At 36.7% G+C, this 25,149-nt stretch overlaps 3 protein-coding genes across 3 annotated transcripts; 1 reads left to right on the top strand and 2 right to left on the bottom strand.

Moving 5' to 3' along the window:
• Positions 1–4,922: 4,922 nt before the first annotated feature.
• Positions 4,923–8,076, bottom strand: LOC106415996 (calcium-dependent protein kinase 32). Its single transcript, XM_013856818.3, has 7 exons — positions 7,254–8,076; positions 6,663–6,786; positions 6,436–6,579; positions 6,198–6,350; positions 5,764–6,047; positions 5,450–5,677; positions 4,923–5,348 (listed from the first exon to the last, which is right to left on the bottom strand). The coding sequence occupies exons 1-7, from the start codon at positions 7,785–7,787 to the stop codon at positions 5,193–5,195; spliced, it is 1,623 nt and encodes a 540-aa protein (XP_013712272.2). The 5' UTR covers positions 7,788–8,076; the 3' UTR covers positions 4,923–5,192.
• Positions 8,077–9,308: 1,232 nt separating this feature from the next.
• On the bottom strand, positions 9,309–10,815 carry LOC106411906 (remorin 4.1-like). Its single transcript, XM_013852765.3, has 2 exons — positions 9,937–10,815; positions 9,309–9,669 (listed from the first exon to the last, which is right to left on the bottom strand). The coding sequence occupies exons 1-2, from the start codon at positions 10,618–10,620 to the stop codon at positions 9,469–9,471; spliced, it is 885 nt and encodes a 294-aa protein (XP_013708219.1). The 5' UTR covers positions 10,621–10,815; the 3' UTR covers positions 9,309–9,468.
• A 9,584-nt stretch (positions 10,816–20,399) lies between these two features.
• On the top strand, positions 20,400–23,381 carry LOC106413315. Its single transcript, XM_013854112.2, has 3 exons — positions 20,400–21,244; positions 21,356–22,676; positions 22,782–23,381. The coding sequence occupies exons 1-3, from the start codon at positions 20,400–20,402 to the stop codon at positions 23,379–23,381; spliced, it is 2,766 nt and encodes a 921-aa protein (XP_013709566.2).
• Positions 23,382–25,149: the final 1,768 nt, after the last annotated feature.

Genomic DNA, 25,149 nt, shown 5'->3' on the forward strand with positions numbered 1-25,149 from the left:
TCCACAGATATGCATCCACGGGGTTGCATTCATTCCCTAAGTCCTTTCTTTTCAAAGTTAGCTTCTGGCTCAACCATGGTTGCATCATCCGATGGGGAAACTTCGGTTGGGTCGAGTTGTGCACCATCCTGGCGTGGGTCTACGATCCAGGGCGCATCAGATAAGTCCTCAAATTCGGAAAAATTCGAGTAAATCTGACCCACCAATAACCAGATCTAATCTTCCATCGCATATCTCAAGCTTTACCGGAGAAGACAGTACCACCGTAGTTCAAAGCCAATAACACAATCGACATAACAACACAAGAGAGAAAGGAAAAATAGAGGGGAGGGAAAAAGAAGAGCATACGGCGAAGACGAAAACGCCGAAGCCCATCTCCTCCCAAGCAGAATCGATGACGGCGGCTGATGACGGCGGCTACTAGGGTTTGTAGATGAGGAAGAGAGACACTAGAGAGAGTTTCCAAAACCGACAGGTATATAGTTATGAGGTTTTATTACTACAGTTCGTGTTATTCTAGACTATATTTTCCAAAAGCCTTTCTGATTAAATCAACCATAAAGTCTATGTCCGTGACCCACAGTATCAAATTTTCACTTTATATTTTATTATTAATAACGAAAACAATATAATTGATACTGTGAGTCACGAATATTTGCCTACGGTTCACATAGTTGTGGTGTAGTGATAGACGAGATTTAAACATGTGCTACAACATATTTCTTTGAGATTTGAGTTTTTTCTCGAAACAAAATCATAATTATGTGGAAAATTAGATTTAAAAACTTTGGTTTACGTAGTTAACATAGTAATTGTGTAGCAGTCAATCCAGTTATTTCTGATATTAGTCGGTAAGTATTTTAAGCTAGCATCAAACAATATATTTATTTTTTAAATAAAAATTTACTACTCCCTCCGTTTCGTTTTAATTGTAGGTTTATGCGCACACATATTAAAAAAACGTATGATTTTGTATTTTTGCAAAACTAAAACACAATTACATATACATCTAACTATATTTCAACCAATAGATAAATAAACTGGAAAAATTTTATTAATATATTTTGCATTGAAACTCTAAAAGGATATTTATTTTGAAACGGGATTTTTTTCACTACAACGATAATTAAATCGTAGTGGACGAAGTATTTAGCACTAAGTACGTTTACACTAGAACTGATTGGATTAAAAAAAACATTTGCCTACTTAAAATTTGCAATATTGGAGAGTCGGTTTTTATCATTATACCTACCTAAATGCAGAAACATAAGAAAGTAAATCACAATCAAGTAGGAGTGGTATTTATAATGTCATCGGAGTCATTCATTCCTAATAATTGCATTAAATTCGAATTAAGAGATACTTTCCCCCAAAAACAACAAAAAGAAAATACACGAGTCGCTAATGTATTGCAGCTTTTCTGTTTTTGTAAGCAAACGGCGCAAGTAGGTCCCAGGCACGTAATCCCATCGCATTGATCAGTTCAACATGTCATTGTCTAGATCCCTTTCACTTTCGACTTTTCATCATTGTGATACGATTATTAATTTTGTTGGCTGCATGTATATAATTTATATACGTATCATTACTTTAATGTTTAGCTCTGTAATCATGATTAGTATCCTTCCACAGCTTACTGTTATCTTACTACAAGGTCCACATCAGACATGTGCATCGTTCGTATACCGCTCATCCTCGCACCTTTCGCATGATTGATTGTTTAAATAATTTTGTAACAAATTGGTGAAAAAACAAAATGGCCACGCAAGTCTCCCGTGTCGATAAGACTACTACGACGTGGATGTTTCGTTCTTTTTCTTCAAACGACGTGAACTTTTATTAGACGATTTAACTAAGAAGCAATGATGCGAGTTTAATTGCCTTTTTGTTTATATTTTTGTGATTGTGAAGGAGTGAAGGACAAACACATACAAGCGATGGTACTTCTTTTTTCTTTCTTTTTTTTGTCACGGAACAAGCGATGGTACTTCTGAATGCTATAAACAACACATTGGGATGGAGTTGAGATTTTCAATGATTCATAAAAATATGTAAAAAAAAGATGAAAAGGAGAAAGATATATTATTTCTCAAAATGATTTTTTAGAACTTAATTTTCTAAATACCCATTATACAAGAGTTTTTTTACTAAGGGCTTAACTCTTTTGAAAATAATCAAACTTAATTATACTAAAATGCTAATATAACTTAGTTTTCTAAATACCCATTAGACAAGTGTTTTTTTACTAAGGGCTTAGCTCTTTTGAAAATAATCAAACTTAATTATATTGGGTTTCTTAACTGATGCCCAATGGAACTGTTTTTACGTTTATGATAAAACAAGAAGGTATTTGTAAATCCTAAAATCCACATTAAATATTTAATAGTAATCGAGAGTTTAATCCGAGAAAGAAAATATGATGTGTACAACGATATCTTTAGAACACAACGATGTAATTAGATTCCAGTAGGCAAAGCTTGATTTTATTGATGAATAAGATCGAATACAATAAGTGAAATGAGATCTAGCGTTACAAACGAGATTGATAAGAGAAAAGACTTAAAACTAGGTGAAAATAAGATCGATGTGTGTGTATAGCTCTCTCTAGGATTTTCCGCGTGTCCTCCTTTATTTGCGTCGATCTCCTCTTATAGTTGATTGATTCAGGATTCCTCCCAACTTCTCTGTGATCTCCGGCTCTTCGAATCGATCTCTTCTTGCTCGTCGGAGTCGGACTTCTTCATTGGTCGCGCGGTCCAAGTTACTTAGGCCCAACTACCTAGTTGGCCAAAATTGGGTCCAACATTTGTCTCCCAATCTCTTTTCTTCGGACCGAACGAAGAGAGATGGTCAACATAGATTTCCGTACGTTTCTTCGCGCACGTTTTTTGGTTCGGACTGTATAATGGTTATATGTGCCGCCTTAGGGTGAATCATTAAATTTCTCGGGTTTAGCGATAGAGCCGTTAGGACTTGCAGTGGCTTATAAGTACCCGAAAGCGTTCCTCCGCTGTCTCAATCCTCTTCTTTCTCTTTCTTTTGCGATCAAAGGCCTTTAGTTGCCGAATTTTGATAAGATGGCTTCATCGTTCTTATGTCCTCTTCCAACGATCAAAGCTAGCCGGCTCGAGGAGATTTACACCGTTCACGGTGTCGATCGGACCGTCGTAGTTGATTTGGCTTCTACATCCGACAGAAGTTGTTCGTGATGGATACGGTGGGGCGTATCTCTCCTTCTTTGATACATGTGGTCTTTTCTTTCTGATCCCGGAGCCTATCCTTAATATTTTGGCGGAGCTAGGTTTGTCGCTTACTCATATATTTTTCATTTATCTTCCCCACAGACGGCGCCAAAATGTAAATCCAAAAATTCACACTAAGTATTTACTAGTGATCGAGAGTTTAATTTGGAGAAGAAAAGATGATGTAGGAAGCGATATCTTTAAAACATAACGATGTAATCAAATTCCAATAGGCAAAGATGGATTTTATTGATGAATAAGATCGAATAAAATAAGTTAAATGAGATCGAGCGTTACAAACAAGATCGATAAGAGAAAAGACTTAAAACTAGGTGAAAATAAGGTCGATGTGTGTATAGCTCTCTCTAGGATTTTCCGCGTGTCCTCTTTTGTTTGCGTTGATCTCTTCTTATAGTGGATTGATTCCGGATTCCTCTCAACCTCTCCGTGATCTCGGACTCTTCGAATCGATCTCTTCTTACTCGTCAGAGTCGGGCTTCTTTATTGGTCACGCGGTCCAAGATACGTAGGGCCAACTACCTAGTTGACCGAAATTGGGTCGAACAATATTTTCTTACTCAGATATTCATCAAAACATGATTGATGTTTGTATGCAGGATGACGATAATATGGACGACATAGTGTGTTAGATTAGATATGTCGATAAGCCAACGACATTATTGTGCAGTGCCGTGTCCCAAAGGTTGAAATCGCCTAAAACATAATTGGGATTAAATGGTTTTTTATATAGTACAAAAGTGTTTAAAATAATGAATATGTTTAAAATAGAAAGTATGTTGGATAAGAAAAGGATCGAAACAAGAGTATGCTAACCCAAAGTCAAACTTGTTAACTATTTGATAAAACTAACATTATATGTGTGTAGCACGGTCTTAGAATTGGCTATATATCTTGTGGCTTGAAGCAAGTGTTATACTTGCCTTATTGCAGAGACGAACTTGTTACTGTGTGTTGATACTGATTTTGGTAAACTAATGATAATTCCGTATATGGTTTTTTATATTAAGTTTCTTTAAAAAGGATTACACACATTTTTAACAGATTCTGACAAAAAAAACGAGGACACAATGTTGATCTTGAAAAAGAAAAAGAAAATGGACATATGATTTTTTTTTTTTTTTTTTTTGTAATCCAGGGTTCCCCGCTTCGCGGGTCAATCCCTGGGCCCGGTCAGACAGCAGGCCAGCTTCACCCGGGAGGTTTTTCCCTGAACCCGAAGGTCCAGTATCCGCTTTGGTGTCCAGATGAAGCAGGGTAGTTTCCGCATGGGGGGATCGAACCCGGATGGTGGTTGCCAACACAGACCCGTCTTTCCACTTGGACTACCTCGTCCGGAAAAATGGACATATGATTTGCTCTGCTCTTTTTCATTTTTTACACAAAATAGTAATCAAACTTTCGATTTTTTATTCGAATTTTTTCATCCTGTCGGTTGTAAGGTAAACTCTCATTGTCAGAATTTTCCCAAGTCATATGCATGTGTCTGAACATACTTATATAAGAATCTGACTAAGAGTAGAAATGAGTAAAGGCTCTCGACATCTTCGGGATTCCCAAAAAATAAAGGAAAATAAATCTTTTTTTTTTTTTTTTTTTGAAAAAAGGCTAAAATAAATCAAATTTCTAATATAATTCTTGAATTGTTATAGAAAATTAAAGTATCACAGGAAAAACTGATGATCTTCTCTAACTCCATACAATTATACAAAATATCTACAGAGGCCACACGATAGCTCTCTTTTATCCATGCATGCACGCTCGCTCTTCAGCCAGAAACTTAAAGAAACAATTCGTAACAACTATTATATGCCTAAAAATTCTTAAATCGTGGTGTAACTAAAACCCCAAAAATATAAAGAAAATGAGAAAGATTTGCATCCCTTTGATTCAATCTTCCAGTGATGATTGTCGCATAGTATTCACACTCTCTCATATTGCCTCGCTATTGACATGCAACGATGCATCTTGCATCAATTTTTGACTGATACTATTAAACCGTTCCCTTGAATACTGCCTAGAAGCTTTTCTCCAATCTGTTCCTGTTTTCATCATCGTCGCAAACTCTTCATAACTTATTCTTCCATCCTACAAAAAGAAGAGTTTGATCATGTTTAGTTATTCTTCCATCATAGTTTTTTTTTTTGTTTCTAGGACTTTATGAGACTATAATGATGAGGCTAACCAACCTTATCGGTATCAACATCGCGGATAATGGCTTCAACAACCTCTTCACTTGTACCAACTTCATGAGACAAAGCTTCCCTTAACTCTTCTATTTCAATATACCCGTTGTTGTCTTGATCAAAGAACGCAAACGCTTTCTTGAGATGCTCATCATTGCCCATTTTCCTGAGATGCACTGATATGGCAATGAACTCGTCGCAGTCCAAGTATCCATCTTTATCAATATCTCCCTACATAAAAGCCCTCCAAGCTTCAGTGCATTGCGTATATAACTTCAAAGCTGACATAGTAAAGTAATGATAAATAAAAAACTTACAGCGTCCATCAGAATCTGTAAATCATCTTGGGGAACAGCATGGCCAAGTTTTTGCAACCCTATTTTAAGCTCATCGATGTTTATCTTCCCTCTTTGGTTTGTGTCCATGATTTGGAATCCTTCTCTTAGACCAGAAGCTTCTTCGTCTGATAAATGCTCAGCAATAACCCTGAGTGCTCGTTTCTTGAGCTTGTTCATGACGGTGAACTGCTTCAGCCTTGCCCTTACTGTTTCACCTAATGACACATTGGGAGCTGTCTTTGCATTCTGTAACCACGGATGATCTGCGCAAAACAAAGCAAGACCGGTTACTACTCTTCATCTTTATCAGATTCCACATGACAACAGAAACAACTTGCATCATTATAAAATGTGTTCTAAACAGTAATCTTTTAAAAAAAGCCCTAGCGATTTTTTGAACATTAAAACCATACCTAGTACTTGCTGAGCTGTGAGACGACGTTTTTGGTCAGGGTCAAGCATTTTCCTGATAAGGTCTTTTGCGTTTTCAGAAACCTTAGGCCATGGATCCCTTCTGAAGTTCAGTTGAGATCGAATAATTGCTAGGGCAACTCCTTGTTCAGTTTCTGAAAATGTTTATAAACAAACTTGATCACTCTTATGATCCTTAAAAGTCACATTTGTTACTAGAAGATGTGAATATAGACTAACCTGCCCAGAAAGGAGGGACACCACAGAGGAGTATGTAAAGAATAACACCTGCACTCCAAATGTCAACCTCTGGCCCATAGTTTCGTTTTAGCACCTCAGGAGCCATGTAGTACGGACTCCCAACGATCTCGTTGAACCTCTCGCCTGCAATAGAAAGACAATGGTGTGGGTTTAAGATTGTTGCTATACATCAAAGGAGTAGTAAAAAGAAAAACAGAACACAATACCTGGTTTAAAGAAAACAGAGAGACCAAAATCAATGGCCTTAAGAGGTGCAGACTCCTTATTGTTTGCAAATAAGAAGTTCTCAGGTTTCAGGTCCCTGTGCATTACCCCATGTTTATGACACACCTGCAGTGATCACATGGAAACTCATTAATCTCACGTTTTTAAAAAGAATAATCCAAATACACACATAAAATCGTCTCCCAGGCAGCAAACAACCAATGCCGGTCCTGGGATGACGATACAAAACATTCGTCTTGTCCCAAAGTTTAAGTAGTTTGTATGTATAGACAGTTCGGCCCCAAACTAATTAAGAATATTATATGTATTGATCATTTAGCTTTAGTTCGTAACTATTTCAATTCCATAAATCGCACTGCGAACAATTAGTACCCTTCAAGCAATGCTACATTAACATTGCAATAATGTCCTAAAACTAGAACCAGTGAAAATGGCAGCACGTGAGAGCTCAAACTATATACCAATCAGACGCAATCATGGCCGCTTCTAGACTTCAAATCCAATAACATATAGTCATTTCAATTCTGCAAACATATCAAGAGAAAGATAAAAATGGCTAAATCGTGACGAACCTGAACAACTTCCATGATGGTCTTAGTCACAACAGCAGCATCTCTCTCAGTGTAGTGCCCTCTCGCTACTATCCTATCAAACAACTCCCCACCTTCACAAAGCTCCATAACCAAATGAACAGCATGCTCATCCTCATAAGTCTCCTTCAAAGTAACAACATTGGGATGCTCAGGCATATGCCTCATGATCTCAACTTCTCTCCTAACATCCTCTATATCCACAGCCGTCCTCAGCTTCTTCTTCAGAATCGACTTACACGCGAAGACCTCTTCGGTCTCTTTGTCGGTACATAGGTACGTGACACCGAACTCTCCACGCCCTAGCTCTCTCCCCAGCTTGTATTTCTGGGAGATCTCGCGACCTGTTGGATCCGTTAGCACAATAAGCTTGAGAGGTTTTACCTTTCCACCTCCGTTATTGCCGTGGTGGAGGCCGTAGTCGATGGAGAAAGGGTTTTGATTCTTCCTTCCTTTTGTGGGCTTGTTGTTATCGTTCTTGGCTAACGATCCCGCCGACCCGCAACAATTACCCATGGCTTCAACAATGACGGATCAAGTCAAACCCGGTCGTAGCTCGAGAGATCGAGGGAACTTAATTGGGTATAGATTCACGAGGTGTGATTCCAAGATAATGGGAAGATCAAAGGATGGTTACTTGGAATGAAATTGTGGATGAGACGGGTATATATGTGGGAATGGAGGAGGGGAAGATCATAAACGCGTGAAAATCAAAGAAGATGGATCGAATCAACGTCAAAATATTTTTCTTGTCTGAATCAAATTGTTTTTATGTTTTGTCTGAAAATCATGAAAATAATTTACAGACATGATGGAAGGAAAGTCAACAGAATCTTCCTCCCTAAACTGTCTTGATTTTTTTTCTGTATTTTGTTTTTCATTTTTTTTCTAATTTCTTTCTTTCTGTTTTTTTTTTTTAAATTCTTCACTTATAAAAGTTATTAACTTCAAGACTGTGTTTCCACTTTCCAATAATGTGAAATCGAAATCACTGGTAAACATAAAACTCTTAACAGAGAAAAATAAATAAAAACGCGAGTCTGTATCACGTTTTAGGCTTTTAGCTGATTTGAAGGAGGTAGTAATTGTAAATAATAATAGCCGTCTTCTTTATTTCTTTTTGTTTCTTTTATTATTTTTCTACTATTACGGTCAAACTAGGCGATTTGACTCTTTCGTCGAACCCAAGTCACGCAACTAACAATATTTTATTATTGCCATCCTACTAACAGCATAACTGAAAATATGCCAAATCAAATATATTACTAGAATAGTGGAATTTTATTTTTGTTTTTTTTCAACTGTGGACATTGTTGATTATTGATATGAGAATTTGTTATTTTTCTTAGAAGAAGCAAAAGCTATAGAAAGGTGTTAGTACGGGAAACTTCCTTACAAGTTAAGACTATATTACAAAAATACTATTAAAAAGCAAAGTCAGTGGAGTATGAAACGAGGAAGCGAGAGGACGAGTCTTTGTCAAAATGTGTTTAGATTTATTTGAGATCCAAAGATCAATGATAGTGATGAACCTTACTTAATCCTTTCATCTTCACACGAGTGTTTCTGTTAATCCTAGATTCTTACCAAGTTAATGATTTCTTTAATTTGTTTACTTACATTAACACAAAAGGTCAATTATCATTAAAAATATATTAGGCAATAAACTTAAGAGATTTATCTTTGTTTTCTAGAAAATCTTCCATCATTATTTCATTGCTAAAGACTTTTGCATGTTGCCCATCAAAGCTCTCTCTGACCCAAAAACATTGAAAGCCTTTCTAGACCCATTAACGCATTATGGTAGAAGACCAGATGAGCAAGAAACACATATGAGATCTCTGAAAAAGAGATCATTTAGTTCACATTTCACATTTCGCACTATTACATTTCAACTTTCATAAAATATAATAGGATAGGTATGAAAAGTATAAAAGAATAATCATCCTAGTCTAGTTACAATTTATTCAAACCAGGCATCTCAGAGTTTGATAAAATTCCCCCAACTAGTGCTCTAGTTTTGGAATGACAAAACGATACATGTAAGCTAATAACCTTATGTGGAAAACATACAATAGATATTACATTCTATTTATACACATTGATTCCCAGTATAATATGGTACGTTTATAGCATATATATATTATTTATACACAAGAAAAAGAAATACTTGGAGATGGAGTGAAACGTCGCTTAGCTAGGAGATAGAGAAAAATGAACGTTTGGCCGGAGGTCGTCCCACGGCTCTCATGAGATTAGAGACTTCAAGAACCCTAGCAACCTCCGTACCTCTTTTTGCTTCCGCCGTCGCTCTCCTCTCCTCCGCCTTCCTCTGAGCTTTGGCTACTTTGTTCTGTGTTTTCTCCATCGCCTTTGCTCTCCTTTCTTCCAACTTCCTCTGCATCCGATCATCATCAATATTACAACATATATATTGTCATTAAACGCTTTAAAACACTTTTCTAATATATGTGTGACAAACGTTCATAAAAATAATATATAAGTTTAAAACCTTATTCCTTTGAAATATATTTTAACGTACACACGGGGTTACAAGACTATAATCTATATAATCTCAAAATAATATGTTAAGAGATCAATATAACTAGTGTTGTATATAAATTTAACATAACTAGTTAACTAATGGGATCTGCTATAAACTAACCTCGATTTTCTTCATCCAAGAGTTAGCTTTATGGACCTGCTCATTTAACCAACCGTTAATAAAAGCCTCTTGTCTCTTAAACCTATTATTAATCTTAGCCAACTTCGCCGTCTGCCACGCTGTTATCTTAGCTTCCACCTCATCCCTCTTCACCCTCTGCACCGAGGCAGCCGTCACCATCCGATTCTGACCACTTGATGAAGTCGTCGTCACAATATTCTCCGAACCGGCCCGGTTATCGTAACCGTCCGGTACGATCGCCCACGGGTTTGTATCTTCTTCAGGCACCTGATGATGCTGATCACCACCACCACCGTCTTCATCTTCACTGATCCTAGTCAGCTCGTTTATGACGTCACGATGACTTATGGATTGGTTGTTCCCGTTGCTGTTGTTGTTGGTGTCCATGGAAGAGCCCGCGATGACTAGAGCGTTGAACTCTCTGCTCACGGTGGTGAAGTTCTCTCCGGCAGAAGAAGCTCCGTCGCTAAAGTTCACAGACCTAGTCGGAGACAAGTGTCCTCCTCTTTGCTGTGGGCGTGGAAGCTCGGTGGTCGTCATAGCGTGAATATCTCTCACGACGGTCTCAGACGGTGGAGTCTCGTCCCGGCTATCGGAAGCATCGGTACTCGTGGTGGTGGTGATCTCTGTTGATGAGCTCTCTTGACTGTACAAAGTCAACATCAGAGTTGTGGCTAGCTAGTAGTATACTGGACTGTGTGATTAGAAGTTGAGCTCTTGATGATACTAATTAGACGATGAAAGAAGGACACCAAGGCAAGGAAGAATAAATAATCAATGATTATGGCTTAATCATTTTGTGTAACGAATTGTTTAGATGAGAGGTGAAAATATTAACAAGTGTCAGAGTCTATTCCATGAAAGCTACGTTCGTCCAGTAAATAAGCGACTACATTAATATTTTTCAAAGACGTGTTCTCTTAGATATTTAGCAAGAGATTGATTAACTAATTCAATTCGGTGGAAAATTAATTGATTTAAATTAAGCCTAATTTAATTTTACACACTTTTAACCTAATTCGATTCAATATTTTTTATTTATTCAAGAGCATCTTCAGAGATCTTTAAAATTAAAAGGGGACTTTAATCAGCGGGTAGTCTTTTTATTTATAAGAATAATTTCATGAAACTTTCACATTGCAATAGATCAATTTCTCTTGATTTTTTCTTTTGAAATGGAAAGAATTATCGTAGTGCAAGGAGTGTCGGCAATAGGGGACCTACCACGAAAATGGGATAATGCTTGTGGACCAAGCTACAAGCTAACACGTGTCTCTCGGTAATAAAAGTTACGTACGTGTCATTAAATGAATGGTAGCGTGTCCCCGCCAAAATAAAATACACACGTCAGCTTTTGAATGTGCTCGAAGATCCCAGTAGCAAAATGGCACGTATCAAATGTCAATTTATATCATATCTACCCTTATTATTTTTTACTCAATTATATTAGTTTCTTATAATATTCTCATATATTTGACCCACATGATTAGTATTTTATACTGTATAAATTGTATCCCTTTGTGAAAAGTTTTAGAGTAACATTGCTAGTTTGCTTAGCTACTCAAATAGTTAAAGACGAGTAAAATCAACTTGGACTGATACATATCTCGAGAAGAAAAAAGTTGATACGATGCAGATTTGATCGTGGCATAAAGGGTTTATAAAATATGTTTCTACCAGGACTGGACATTTCATCCGTTAAATTTGATTCGATTTGTTATTCGTTTCGATTCGATCCGAAATTTTAGGATATCCGTAAATTTTTGAAGCAAAACAAATATACTAAAAATCAATATACGTTAAAATCGAAACAAATCACAAATATCAAAATTTTGGGAAACGGATATCTGCTCCGATCCGGAAATATATAAATATATGTACATCTTGATTATACTTAATGCTTTAAATGTATAAGTTTATATAATTATTTTATAACATATGATTTGACAAATTCTATTCACATTATTACTTATATAAAAGTATTACATAAAAAAGGAGAGAAAAATATTATAAAACAATTATAATTTTTATTTTTCTTAAGTTTTGTGTTATTATAATTGTTAACTAAGTTTAAAATTTACAAAATATGTAGTTTCACTATTTCTTTTAGTTTTTATTTTATATATCATGCAAAAAAATATATTAAAAAATAAAATTGTAGTACATTTTTAAGATTATTTGTATTAATCAAAGTGGATGAGATATCCGTAAGTATTCGTAAATATCCGCAAATATCTATTTATTTTCCGGATATCATATTTTTCCGAAGTAAAGCAAATCGAAAAATTAGATATCCGTAACATACGAACAAATCACAAATACCTTCAAAAATTCGGATATCCGATCCGTGTCCAGCTCTAGTTTCTTCCGCAAGTGTCTACAAACTAGAGAGAGACTTTGGTATTCAGAAAAATGTGCTTTGAAGTAAAGTATGTTGCCGAGTTATTCGGCACGGTATGCATTGATTCACCGAATCAAGCACCGATTATAGTTTGTGTGAAAAGGAAGATAAACTCGAGAAAAAATATAAAACTTGTTGCGATTAGTAAAACAATTGGGTCAAGATGGGCTACGAATCATCGCATTTTCAGCAGAGCCCAATCAACTAACCCATTCCATAGATGCAGATTACAGCTTACGGAACAAATCATCATCATGGGATAGAAAATCTTTGTGATTTTTTCTTTGGGGGTGGGGGTTGACATATATCCCTTACTTATTAATTCAGAATCATTTTTAACAATAAACATTTGTTTAGTAAACTAATAACAACTTTCCCATTATAAACATTTGTTTAGTAAACTAATAACAAGTTTGCCATTATAACTGATGTGGTAAACTCATAGCTCTTCCCAGCCAACTAAATTAATGAACCTTTAATTATTACTAGGATATTTACAACTATTACCACTACTGGTACCCTATTATACATTATTTGAAACATATAATTGATACAATTCATACGACTTTATTTGGTTCATAGAACAACAACCGGTTGATATTGTAAATCTTTTTAACCGGTTTTCTTGATCAAAGCTATGTGTAGAATAAGTCTGCTCGATATGTAAAATCTACAACGTAGGCTGTTTAAAAACCGTGTCTTCTTCATCTTCGCTACAAAATAAACAATATCTTAATTAATCATATATCATACGCTGCTGAACTGAAACAAAAAAAATTACTGCACAACCTGATTAGACTAATATTTTCTTCATGGCATTTTCAAATTTTAAGCTTACTATTTCTATCTGGCAATCATACTATGTAAAACCTACAACAAAATTTCAAATATGATTCAATATAAGTGGTCCAGTTTTTGTTATTTTATATTCTTAGTTACTCAGTTTCTAAAAAGTCAAAACTAATAGTTAGTGGATCTATACATTACTGGGCAACATAATGAATATATTTATATTGTTCATCGTCTGAAGTCGTTTAAATGGCTTATGGTATAAGACAGTGAGAGTTTGACTTTAGTTCATGACATACACCAAAAATTAAATAAAATGTATGTAGCCCGTAGTAGTGAGTTCTGTAAGTTATTATGTGTACTATGTACTATGTAATATTATTAAGAGAGTAATGAATTACTCCTCCATACGATTGTTTTGGCTAAAACGCAAATTTTAAATGTTCTGTAATGTTGGCAAAACGCAAATCGTAGTCACCACTGAAAACGAATTATTAATGTTCTGTAATGTTGTAAAGTTGGTCTGTTTACTCCAAAGTACTGCAGGTTATCATAACAGAAAACCTCACTAATAATTAAATCCTACTAAATATGATTGTATAAACAGTTTACGTACCAACGTTTGAGTTCTCTCTTTCAGTTTGTCAGGTTCATCTAAAATTTAAAATTTGCATAGTATGTTCATTCTATAAACGATCACATAAGCAAACGATTTAGGGTGGTATAATACTTAGGTTCACCCCTGTGACAAATAGTTAAATTCACCACACTCTTCGTAACCAATCAAAGTGCCTTGTAGGAGTAGTTAAAAACGAATATAAAAAAAATAAAAAAAATAGCTGAAAAAAAAACAACACTGACATTAATTAACGCCGTCTAAAACCCTAAACTCTAAACCATAAATCTTAATTCTGAAACACTAAACTCTAAATCTTAAACCTTAAACCCAAACTCTAAACAATAAACCTTAAATCTTAAAATCTAAACCTTAAACCCAAAACTCTAAACCATAAACCCTAAAATCTAAACCCTAAATCCTAAATCCTAAACCCTAAACTCAAATCCTAAACTCTAAACCCAAAACTTCAAATCCTAAACCCTAAACCCAAACCTCTAAACCGTAAACCCATCTGCTAGTTAATAAGATTAAGGTTTATGGTTTAAAGGTTTGGGTTTAGGGTTTATGATTTAGGGTTTGGGTTTAAGATTTAAAGTTTTGGTTTTAGGGTTTAGGATTTAGGGTTTATGATTTAGGGTTTGGGTTTAAGATTTAAAGTTTTGGGTTTAGGGTTTAGGATTTAGGGTTTAGATTTTAGGATTTAGGGTAGGGTTTAGAGTTTTGCGTTTAGGCTTTAGGGTTTACATTTTAGGATTTAGGATTTATTGCGTAGAGTTTGGGTTTAGGGTTTAAAATTTAAGGTTTAGATTTTAGGATTGGGGTTTATAGTTTAGTGTTTTGGATTTAGGGTTTACGGTTTTAGAGTTTAGGTTTTTAGAATTTTGCAGATGACGCTAATTAATGTCGGTATTGCTTTTTTTTTCCAGATATTTAAATTTTTTTTTTATTGTCTTTTTAAGTTATTCCTACGTGACATTTTGGTTGGTTATGAAGAGTGTGGTGAATTTAACTATTCACCGGGTGAACTAAGTATTGTTCTTTAGGGTGTAACTGTAAAGTACAACCAAAACTAATTGTGTACCGTTTCTATTAGATTAGTTACAACTTACACGCCGTCTTGTTTTTTAAAGAATTTATATCCCATTTTCGTGTATGCATAACCACATGTATTTTTGGAGCATTAAGTTAGGTAAAATCATAAATTTGCGAGATTGATATTTTTGATACGCGAAACGTTCAAAAAAAAAACAATCATTAAAATTCTATAACGTTATGTGCAATTTGCTTGGTTTGATAGACGAGCAGATCCTTTGTATATTAATCGACCATTATAACATTGTTTTATAGTTATGTGTCACCATGAGAATAAAATTTAGAATTCTTAGAAAAATATGTTGGTCTATCTTAACTTATATTATACTTTTAATTAAACTAACTATTAAATTGATAAATAGTATACAAAAGAATATTCTTGCACTTTCCTCAAATAAAAGCTACGAAAATATGATTAACGTATATAACAATCAGTGATTATGAATAATAAATATTTGATAATAAGTTTTGTAATAGCTCTTTTTTGTTTAACTTTATATTATTAAAAGATATCAAACAACCACATTAATCATATAATAATTTTTTTTCGTATATATTATATTTTGAATTTTTAAAACGACTACAAATTACTAAAAACGTTAAATGTCTCACCCTAAAATTTTGTGATCAATGGCTTAACTTTTTTTGGTAATAACAAGATACAAATTATCATAAATCGTATGAATATGAAGTCCCGTTTACTAGACATTCATATTATATATTAATATAGCTTAAAATTAAACTATATAACATAGAAAAATATTTAAATATGATAATTTCTAAATTTGTATTGAAAAAGTATTGAAACCTTAATATTTTAATTTTGAAATTTGCATTCAAAAAATCACACATTAGAAATTTTGTGTTTATCATATGAGTATGAATTCTCAATAATAAATTTTGTATTTACCCAGACCTCACAGTGGATTCTCTCATTGATTCTACTTCGCAAACTTGGAATTTGCAGACACTTCGGACTTTGGTGGACCCACAGGATGTGAAAATTATAGAAAGCATACCACTGAGCAGAACTCAGATGGTAGATAGGGATGGATTGCATTTCACAAACTATGGAAAATATACGGTCAAATCAGGATATCAGGTAGAACGGGTTTACCCAGACAGAGACAAACCACCATTAATGTTTGGACCCACGGTGGATGTATTGAAGGCGTTCTGTTGGAAGATACGATGCCCACCAAAGATCAAACATTTTCTATGGCAATTGGTCACGAAGTGTATAGCAGTCAAGAAGAATCTGCAAGCGCGGGAGATACATGGGGATATACGGTGTGCACGGTGTGGAGCTGATGAGGAATCGATAAACCATGTGTTTTTTGAATGTCCCCCAGCACTTCAGGTTTGGGCTCTCTCAAAGATGCCATCAAATCCAGCTATTTTTCCAACAAGCTCTCTCTTCACTAGCATGGATCATCTCTTCTGGAGAGTTTTCCCGCAGGTGGATGATCATCAGTTTGCATGGATATTATGGTATATTTGAAAGTGAAGGAATAATAAAGTTTTTAGTAATCTGGATTTTGATCCTAGAGACACGCTAAATTTGGCAGAAACAGAGTCAACACTTTGGACTGAGGCACATATATTGAACGAACAGAGGAATGTACGACACATAGAGGTTACGACTTTACCGTCAATTCCAGGAAGATGATGTTTCACAGATGGTTCCTGGAAAGAGAATGATATTTTCTCCGGACATGGTTGGTTTAGTACTCTAGAAGGATTTGATGGGCTGTTAGGGGCGAGGAATGTCCGGGCTAGTCTTTCTCCTCTTCATGCCGAGATGGAAGCACTACTCTGGGCAATGAAATGCATGAGAAACTTACGTCAATTTCAGGTTACATTTACAATAAATTGCTGTCAATTGGTGAAGATGGTTTCGCAACCAGAAGAATTGCCAGTTTTTGCAAACTATTTAGAAGATTTAAAGGCCCTAAAAGAAAGTTTCTTCCATTCAGAGATTATCTATGTACCAAGGACGAAAAATACAAAGGCATATGGCCTAGCACGCAGTGTCAGGAAGCAATCGTCTTTCGTCGTTTACATGGATCAAGATCTCTCCGTTTGGTTCACAGAGTCAGTATGAGTCTGTATAAGTTGATGACAAAAAAAATATATTAAAATATACTATATATGTCCATATCATTAAAATTTAGTTATATACCATATAAAATAAATAAAATGATTATTTTGATTTATAACCAAAAAAATATTGTAAATAAACAAGATGTATTGTTTTGATTTATGTCTTTAGTTAATTTAATTATATACATAATACGTAATTGAATACAAATAAATAATAATAGATAAAAATTAGTTTTGTATATAACATTCACTCCGTATAATTGCGCGGATCTTAAGCTGGTCATATAATGAAATTGACGGAGACCAATAGAAAATAGGATAGTTAGAAACTTGTCAACGTCACAAAAAAATCAACTGCTTGAATGCAACGTTGGAAACACGTTAGTGTTAGAATCCATAAGGAGACCAAGTCCTAGTCCACGACGTTGTCTCTTCTAATTCTAATAGTATTAGTGTCACACATCATCTTTTAGTTTTACATACTGAAAGTGGTTTCTAGATCGCTTTGGTCTAAGAAAAAATTATTTTCTCTTCTTCCAAGTTCCATCTCCTAGAATTTCATTCGTATTATTCAACTGATTTTTTGTGATCCAAAATAGTTTTGTTCCTAAGCAATATCTCTAACACATATTTAATTTTTTTAATAACCGTGGAGATTCGGCGACGACCGAGGTCAACCAACTAATCCCACGAAGCCTACGTCACTCTACGCATTTTAGCCATTTAAAACAGTCCGGATGGCCAGCGGAGATCGAACCAAAGTTTCGCCGTATTGTGTTTATTTTCTCTCGAGCGCTACTGGACTACTACCACCGGTTAATACTTGTTTTTTTTTCTTGTGGCCTTTTTTCTTTTTGACAGATGACCAACATTTTCTATATGTTCTTGGAGATTGATATTACTCTAATTGTCGTTCAAAAAAAAGATATTATTCTAATTAATCCATTTGAATTTTGGTGCCCCAAGACTTCGACTACGTGTTATCCAGATTTGGCAGTTTGGTTTGTTTCCAATTGTGTGATTTTCCACATGGTAACATCTGTTTGGCAGAGAGTTCAAGCTCTGGTTAGGTAAGAACTATGGCTACACGCGCCCCCAAAGACGGATACGTTTTGACACGCGATTACACGCGCCTCCAAAAAAGACGATTAGGGATATGTTTCGCCGTCAAGCTGACCGCGTTCTCTGTCGTTCTCCGACGTCACTCGAGACGTCGGTCCTCACCCTCCACCACAAAGCCAGTCCCTCCCTCCTCATGGGGAAGAAAAAACCACCCAAAAAATCATCCTAAAAGAAAAAGAAGAAACCCAGTTCTCCGGCCGTTACTGTAAAAAGCAATGCCGTAGACTCCGTTTCTCCTCCACTAGAATCGGTGCCGGTCTCTACCGATGCTGCATCTCCACCTGAGCTAATCCCTCAAGAAACTCGAGCTGTTGGGTCTCCGCCCTCAGCACACAAATTTTCAGAACCGGATTGAAAATTCCTTGAATCTACAAAACAAGTTGCCTCTGTGAAGGTTGTTGAATCAACTGTGCCAGAGCCGACCATCCCATCTGACGTCGCTACTGTGAAGGTTGTGAACTCAACTGTACCAGCAACGACACTAAACTCAGAAAAAGTTGAAACTCAGAAGGCGGAGATAGACACTAGTTCACCCCGACAAACCAAACTGACACTTGGTGCGACAAGGCCAAGGGAATGGGAAAGAAATTGCAGAAGAAGGGCACGCCATACACACTACCTTCCGGTGAAGTCTGCATCAACATCCCCAACTCTGTGATTGAGAAACATAAAAAATCATGGGACTGTTTTGTTCTTGTTCAATTCTATCACGGCCCTCCTTCTCAAGGAACTATCTACAAGATCGTAAATGGGATCTGGAGCAAGAACTACAGAGACATCACAGTTTCAAAAATGGAGGGCTTTGCGTTTTTGTTCAGGATTCCTAACGCCTCCACTAGAAACAAAGTCATCAAGCAATGTCTCTGGCAAATTGAGGGCCAAACGATGTTTGTTGACAAATGGGAACCAGGAGTCATTCCGACGAAGCTTGAACTCACCTCGGCTCCAATTTGGCTAGAGCTGCAAAACGTTCCCCTCCAATTCTTCAACGAAGATGGACTGGAACGCATTGCAGGACTGGTTGGACACCCCAAATACATACACCTGAATACCGCTAATAAGACGGTTCTCGATGTCGCAAAGGTTTTCACTGTTATAGACCGAGGAAACCTCTCCCAGAAGTGGTCAATGTGTAGTTCGATTCGGGTGACATCGCTCGAGTACTGGTCCCTAGCCCCTGGATGCCACCGGTGTGCCAACAATGTCAGGAGATTGGACATACAACAAAAAGATGCAAGTGTGCGCCGCCATCGTGCTCAACCTGCAACTCCTCCTCTCATACCACTGAGAACTGTACAAGATCAAGGAAGAAGGAGGAGGATCGAGCACCATCACGAAGGCACAGGCCAAAGCCCCAAGTTAAATAGTGGAGGGCTTGCGAGGTTAAAGCTCTTCCTAACGTGTCAATTTCCACTGAAAAGATCTTGGCAGGAGACAGCAGTGGTCTGACGTCAATCGAGAAGCTTAATGGAAATGTGCTGATCCGAAGTAACTCTACCGAGACAGAGGATGAGAAATCATCTGGAATTGAGCATGAATCATCAGACACTTTCTCTGGTGATGGGTTACCATGATGATCACCAGAACTACATCAAGGTTGTTTCGAGAAGAAGCAAGAAGAAGAATCGGGGGTTCACACCCTCAAACCACTAATCCCTATGTATATAGACCTTTTTTGTTGGAATGTATGCGGGTTCAATGTTTATAGTCACCGCAGAGGTTTTAAAAATGGTGGAAGTTAAATAAACCACTTTTCGGGGGTATTATAGAAACCCATGTCAAGCAACCGAAGATTATGAAATTCGTCAATAGTATTCTTCCTGGTTGGAATTTTGCAGAGAATTACAATTTCTCTAAGCTCGGTAAAATTTGGGTGGTGTGACACTCATCAGTTCAAGTCACAGTGCTCCACACATCACTGCAGTCCATCACGTCTCAGGTACAGCTCCCGAACCAACTGTCTGCCTTCTTCATTACTATTGTCTACGCTTCAAATGATGATGACCTGAGGCAGGAGTTATCGAAGGAGCTTATCTATTTGAAAGATGATTTGACAATGATTAACATGCCATGGATCGTTTTGGGGGACTTCAATACCAAACGCTCAACCCGGTTGAATATTCTTGACCAACATCTCTCAACATCGACACTAAAACAAGACGGTTCCAAGAAGCTCTCCTCGAGGCTGATCTCAGCGACCTGGCATACAATGGCCCACAGTTTACTTGGACGAACAAAAACAAAACAAACCTCATCGCCAAGAAGCTCAATCAGGTCTTAGTAAATGATGAGTGGCTGTCTCTTATGCAAGAACCGATGGCTATGTTTGGTGAACCTGACTTCTCTGACCACACGGTATGTGGTGTCGTCCTCAAGCCATCTTCAGTTAGAGACAGAAGACCTTTCCGGTTATATAACTACATACTCCACAACGAACTATTCCTGGAGTTTCTTATGGAACAATGGTACTCTATTCATGTCTCAAGCTCTGCATTGTTCATCATCTCACAGAAACTAAAAAGGATCAAGAACGGAGTTAGATCATTTTGCAGAGAAAACTACTTAAACTTGGAAAAGAGAGTTGAGGAAGCTCACACTCGGCTTCTATCAGTGCAAAATAACCTCCTCCTCTCGCCATCTGAAGCTAATGCCACCGCTGAATCCCTGGCCCATGATGCTTGGTTGATACTCTCAAAAGCGGAAGAGCGCTACTTATTTCAGAGATCTCATATAAACTGGATTCAGCATGGGAACTGCAACTCAGCTTATTATCACAGGCTGATAACAACACGAAGGTCATTTAATTACATCCACTATCTCCTAAATAATCAAGACTCAAGAGTAGAAGGCCAGATCGAGATTCAGAAACTCTGCATTGACTACTTTGAAGATTTGTTGGGCTCTAAGCAAAGCGCCCCTCTCTTTGACCCACAAGACCTCTCCATCCTAATGACATTTAGATGCTCGCAAACTCAGAGAACAGATCTTACTAAGGGTTTCTCAAGGCATGAAATAAGAGATGCTTTCTTTGAGTTACTGGCAAACAAAACTAGTGGACCAGATGACTACACGGCAGAGTTCTTTACGAGGGCTTGGAATATTATGGGAACAGAGGCCATGGATGCAATCCAAGAGTTCATTAAATCTGGAAACCTGCTCAAGCAATGAAATTCTACCTCGCTGATCCTCATACCTAAGACAGTAAACGCTGACAGGACCAAAGATTTCAGACCTATCTCTTGTGTTAACACCCTCTACAAAGTAATATCCAGATTGTTAACCAAGAGACTGCAGGAGATCCTCTTTCACGTCATCTCTCCCTCTCAATCAGCTTTCATCAAAGGGAGACTGCTCGCTGAAAACGTTCTCTTAGCAACAGAACTGGTTCATGGCTACAATAGACGTAATATTGACAAGAGGGGCATGCTTAAAGTGGATCTGAGAAAAGCGTTCGACTCGATTCGATGGGACTTCATCCTAGCAGCACTTAAAGCAATCAACGTGTCTGATATGATCATAAAATGGATAGAGGAATGCATAACTACCCCGACTTTCACTGTCTCGGTTAATGGCGTCTCTGGTGGTTTTTTCAAAAGCACAAAGGGCTTGCGTCACGGCGATCCCCTCTCGCCGTATCTCTTTGTATTGGGTATGGAGGTCTTCTCTACACTGCTACACTCCAGATTCGATTCAGGCTACATTACCTACCACCCAAGAGCTGAAGATATTGGTTTATCTCACCTAATGTTCGCAAATGATGTAATTATATTTTTTTACGGAGGGACTGCTTCTCTGCATGCAATATATGAAACTCTAGATGACTTTGCTGGATGGTCGGATCTTCATGTTAACAGGGACAAATCAGAGCTTTTCCTGGCCGGGCTCAACAACCAGGAAACCAACGACTTCGCTGTGTATGATTATCCCATTGGTAAGCTTCCTATTAGATATTTGGGACTACCTCTAATGCATAGGAAACTTAGGATATCAGAGTATGATCCTCTGCTGCAAAAGCTAGCGAGTACGTTCCGGTCTTTGGCAGTTAAAATGCTGAGTTATGCTGGAAGACTGCAGTTACTCTCTACAGTCATTAATGGGACAGTGACTTTTTGGATGGCTACTTTTATTCTCCCTAAAGTCTGCTTGAAGAAGATTGAATCCATGTGCTGTATATTTCTCTGGTCTGGAAGTATTGATGACAGAGTGACAGCTAAGGTCGCTTGGTCTGACGTGTGTTTACCCAAAGAAGAGGGTGGCTTGGGCCTTCATAAATTCAATGATTGGAACAAAGTTCTCTGTCTTCGATTCATCTGGTTGCTATTCTCGGAATTGAATTCTCTCTGGGTCCAGTGGCAAAAACACCTTCACCTTCAGAACGTCAGTTTTTGGTCATTGGAGAAGAAGTCTACTTTCTCTGCATCGTGGAACTCAATTCTATCACTGAGACCTCTTGCTGAGGAATTCATCAAATGCAGAGTAAACAATGGAGCTCAAAGTTGGTTATGGTACGATTCATGGACACCTTTTGGTAAACAAATCTCCTACCTAGGGCCAAGGGAACCGAGGGACTTGAGAGTTCCTCTAAACGCTCACGTAAGAGACGCAACGACCGACACCGGCTGGTTACTGGCTTAGCCTCGATCCGACAATGCGCTCGCTCTTCAGATTCACCTAACGACCGTCACCAACCCTCAACAGACAACGCTTCCTGATTCTTACTACTGGGTTGTTGATGGTAAAGATTGTCGTGGTTTGTCCTCATCTATGACTTGGAAAGCTCTCAGGCCACGTTCTACCATTAAAGGCTGGGCTAAATCGATATGGTACTCAGGCGCTGTTCCCCGTCAGACTTTCAACATGTGGCTTGCAAATCTCAACAGACTCCCGACTAAACTACGGCTGGCAGCTTGGGGCCTAAACGTTCAGACTACATGCTGCTTATGTAACAGGTTTGAAGAGTCCAGAGACCACCTTTTTCTCACCTGCACGTACGCTACCGATCTATGGAGGTTGATCTTTGCGAGGCTCGACCGTCAACAGGCTCTCCCCATCACTTGGAGTGAGCTACTGTCTTGGACCAGAACTTCCACCTCCCAATTGCCATCAACACTGAAGAAGCTCGCCACTCAATCACTGCTCTACAACATTTGGAGACAGCGCAACTCAGCTGTGCATTTCAACGGATTCGCCCCAACCCATACGACGTTCAACATCATCGACAGGGACATCCGCAACACCATTAGTGCGAGAAGACATAGGAAAAAATATAATTCTCTTATGCAACTTTGGATTCGATGAGACTTTCTCATTGACTCTCCTCTAATGTAAATCTTGTTTTTTCTTTTTTTTTTGCCAAAATTTTCACAAAGTAAGCTTATGTAACCCTAAAACTTTTATTTTAATGATATTTACAATTGAGCAAAAAAAAAAAAACTATGGCTACTACTAGGACCGTTCCAGTTTATGAGATGACAAGCGCAAGATACTATAACTGTACTTTTTTAGATTAAGAAATCGTATTTAAGTCAACTAGTATTTGGTTTTTTTTTTTTAACATTGGTTCAACTATTGTAGTTAAATAGTTATAGCCCGAAAAATTTGCAGCTCTTTTGAGTTTGACACGCAAAAGAAGTAAAGAACTAAAGGGTTTCACACGTCTTACGGATATATAGATTCTAGAAATGTTTAGTTATTGATCATGGATAATATTCTTTGCGCAAATGGTCATATTGGACTATTCTATACAAGGTAATGGAATAGCGAAAAAGAGAATGTTACAAGGTACAGGAAAAAGAAGGACGAGGACAAAACTATGTATTGATGTCCTTGTCCATTTTCCACTATTCAAAATTGGAGGACTGATGGTTTGGTCAAAATCATTTTCATGTTATTCAAACTTTGAATTTTTGGGGACACCTCTCATGTTTATAACCAATCTCGTATGACTTTGTCTAACATTAGTCTCACGTTTTACATAATTATATTTTTTGTTAACCTCTTCTATACGTTAACTCATTGTGGTCCATTTTGTTTAGTCGTCTGAAATTCTTTTAGTCTCTACCGCTTTTGGCTTGCCTTTCGAAGAAGCTGATTTAAATCTTATCATTAGTTTTAAACCTATGCAAGCTCCGAATAGTGAAAATGATCGTAGTAACCATTATCATCATCTATAATGATGTGACAACTAAATGACCGACGTGTCATCTAAACTGGACGAATCGGTATTTAAATAAGTGCTTCTCTTTTGAACAAAAAAAATTGTGCTTCTTATTTTTTTTGTGTGGAAAACTAAACATTTTAATGTATTCATATTAATTTTAAGGTTAAAACCTGATGCAAAGAGATATTTGGATATATACCAAATATTCTGATTATATAGTTTATTATTATAGATTAGATATTTATTTTAATTAGTTAGAACTATCTTAAATTTTTTAATAGTTTTAAAATTATTATTTTTTATATAAATAAGTTTCTTATGCGTAGAATTGTATTCAGGTTATGATTTGATTAATAAAATCAATAATTCTCTTTTTATTTCTTGTTTTTATTAGATATATAGAGATATCAACGAAGTTAAAAAAGTTTAGTTTCTCGAGCATTCATAGATTAAACGAGATCTTTGCATTATTGTACTTTCGCAGCATCAAAACCTACATTTTAAAATCGCAAGATTTATGCATCAATTTATAAAATAAAAACTACCATCTATCTGTAAGAAAATAGGATACTTGATGTATTGATTGGTTTTTATTATTTAGTCTGTTTACTTGAATGTTTGTCATCAAACAGTTTTTGTTCTTCACATTTGCATCAAAAAGGTGAAAACACTTTAATATCTATTTTGTTTTCAAATAAAATACTTTAAAACTGATCAGCTGTAAATTTTAAAATCTAAATCTCAAAAACCAAAATGTATAAAAAATCAATCGTTAATCTATAATTAACTTTAGATAGCAAAATATTTTTTTGACAATATTCCTGATTCCTCCATGTACGTATGCAGGTTATAGACTCATAGTCTACACGTATTACATTACATATAATTGAGTTAAAATTAGAATGG

This window comes from Brassica napus, chromosome C8 (assembly GCF_020379485.1).
Source record: "Brassica napus cultivar Da-Ae chromosome C8, Da-Ae, whole genome shotgun sequence".
In the NCBI taxonomy this organism is placed as follows: Eukaryota; Viridiplantae; Streptophyta; class Magnoliopsida; order Brassicales; family Brassicaceae; genus Brassica; species Brassica napus.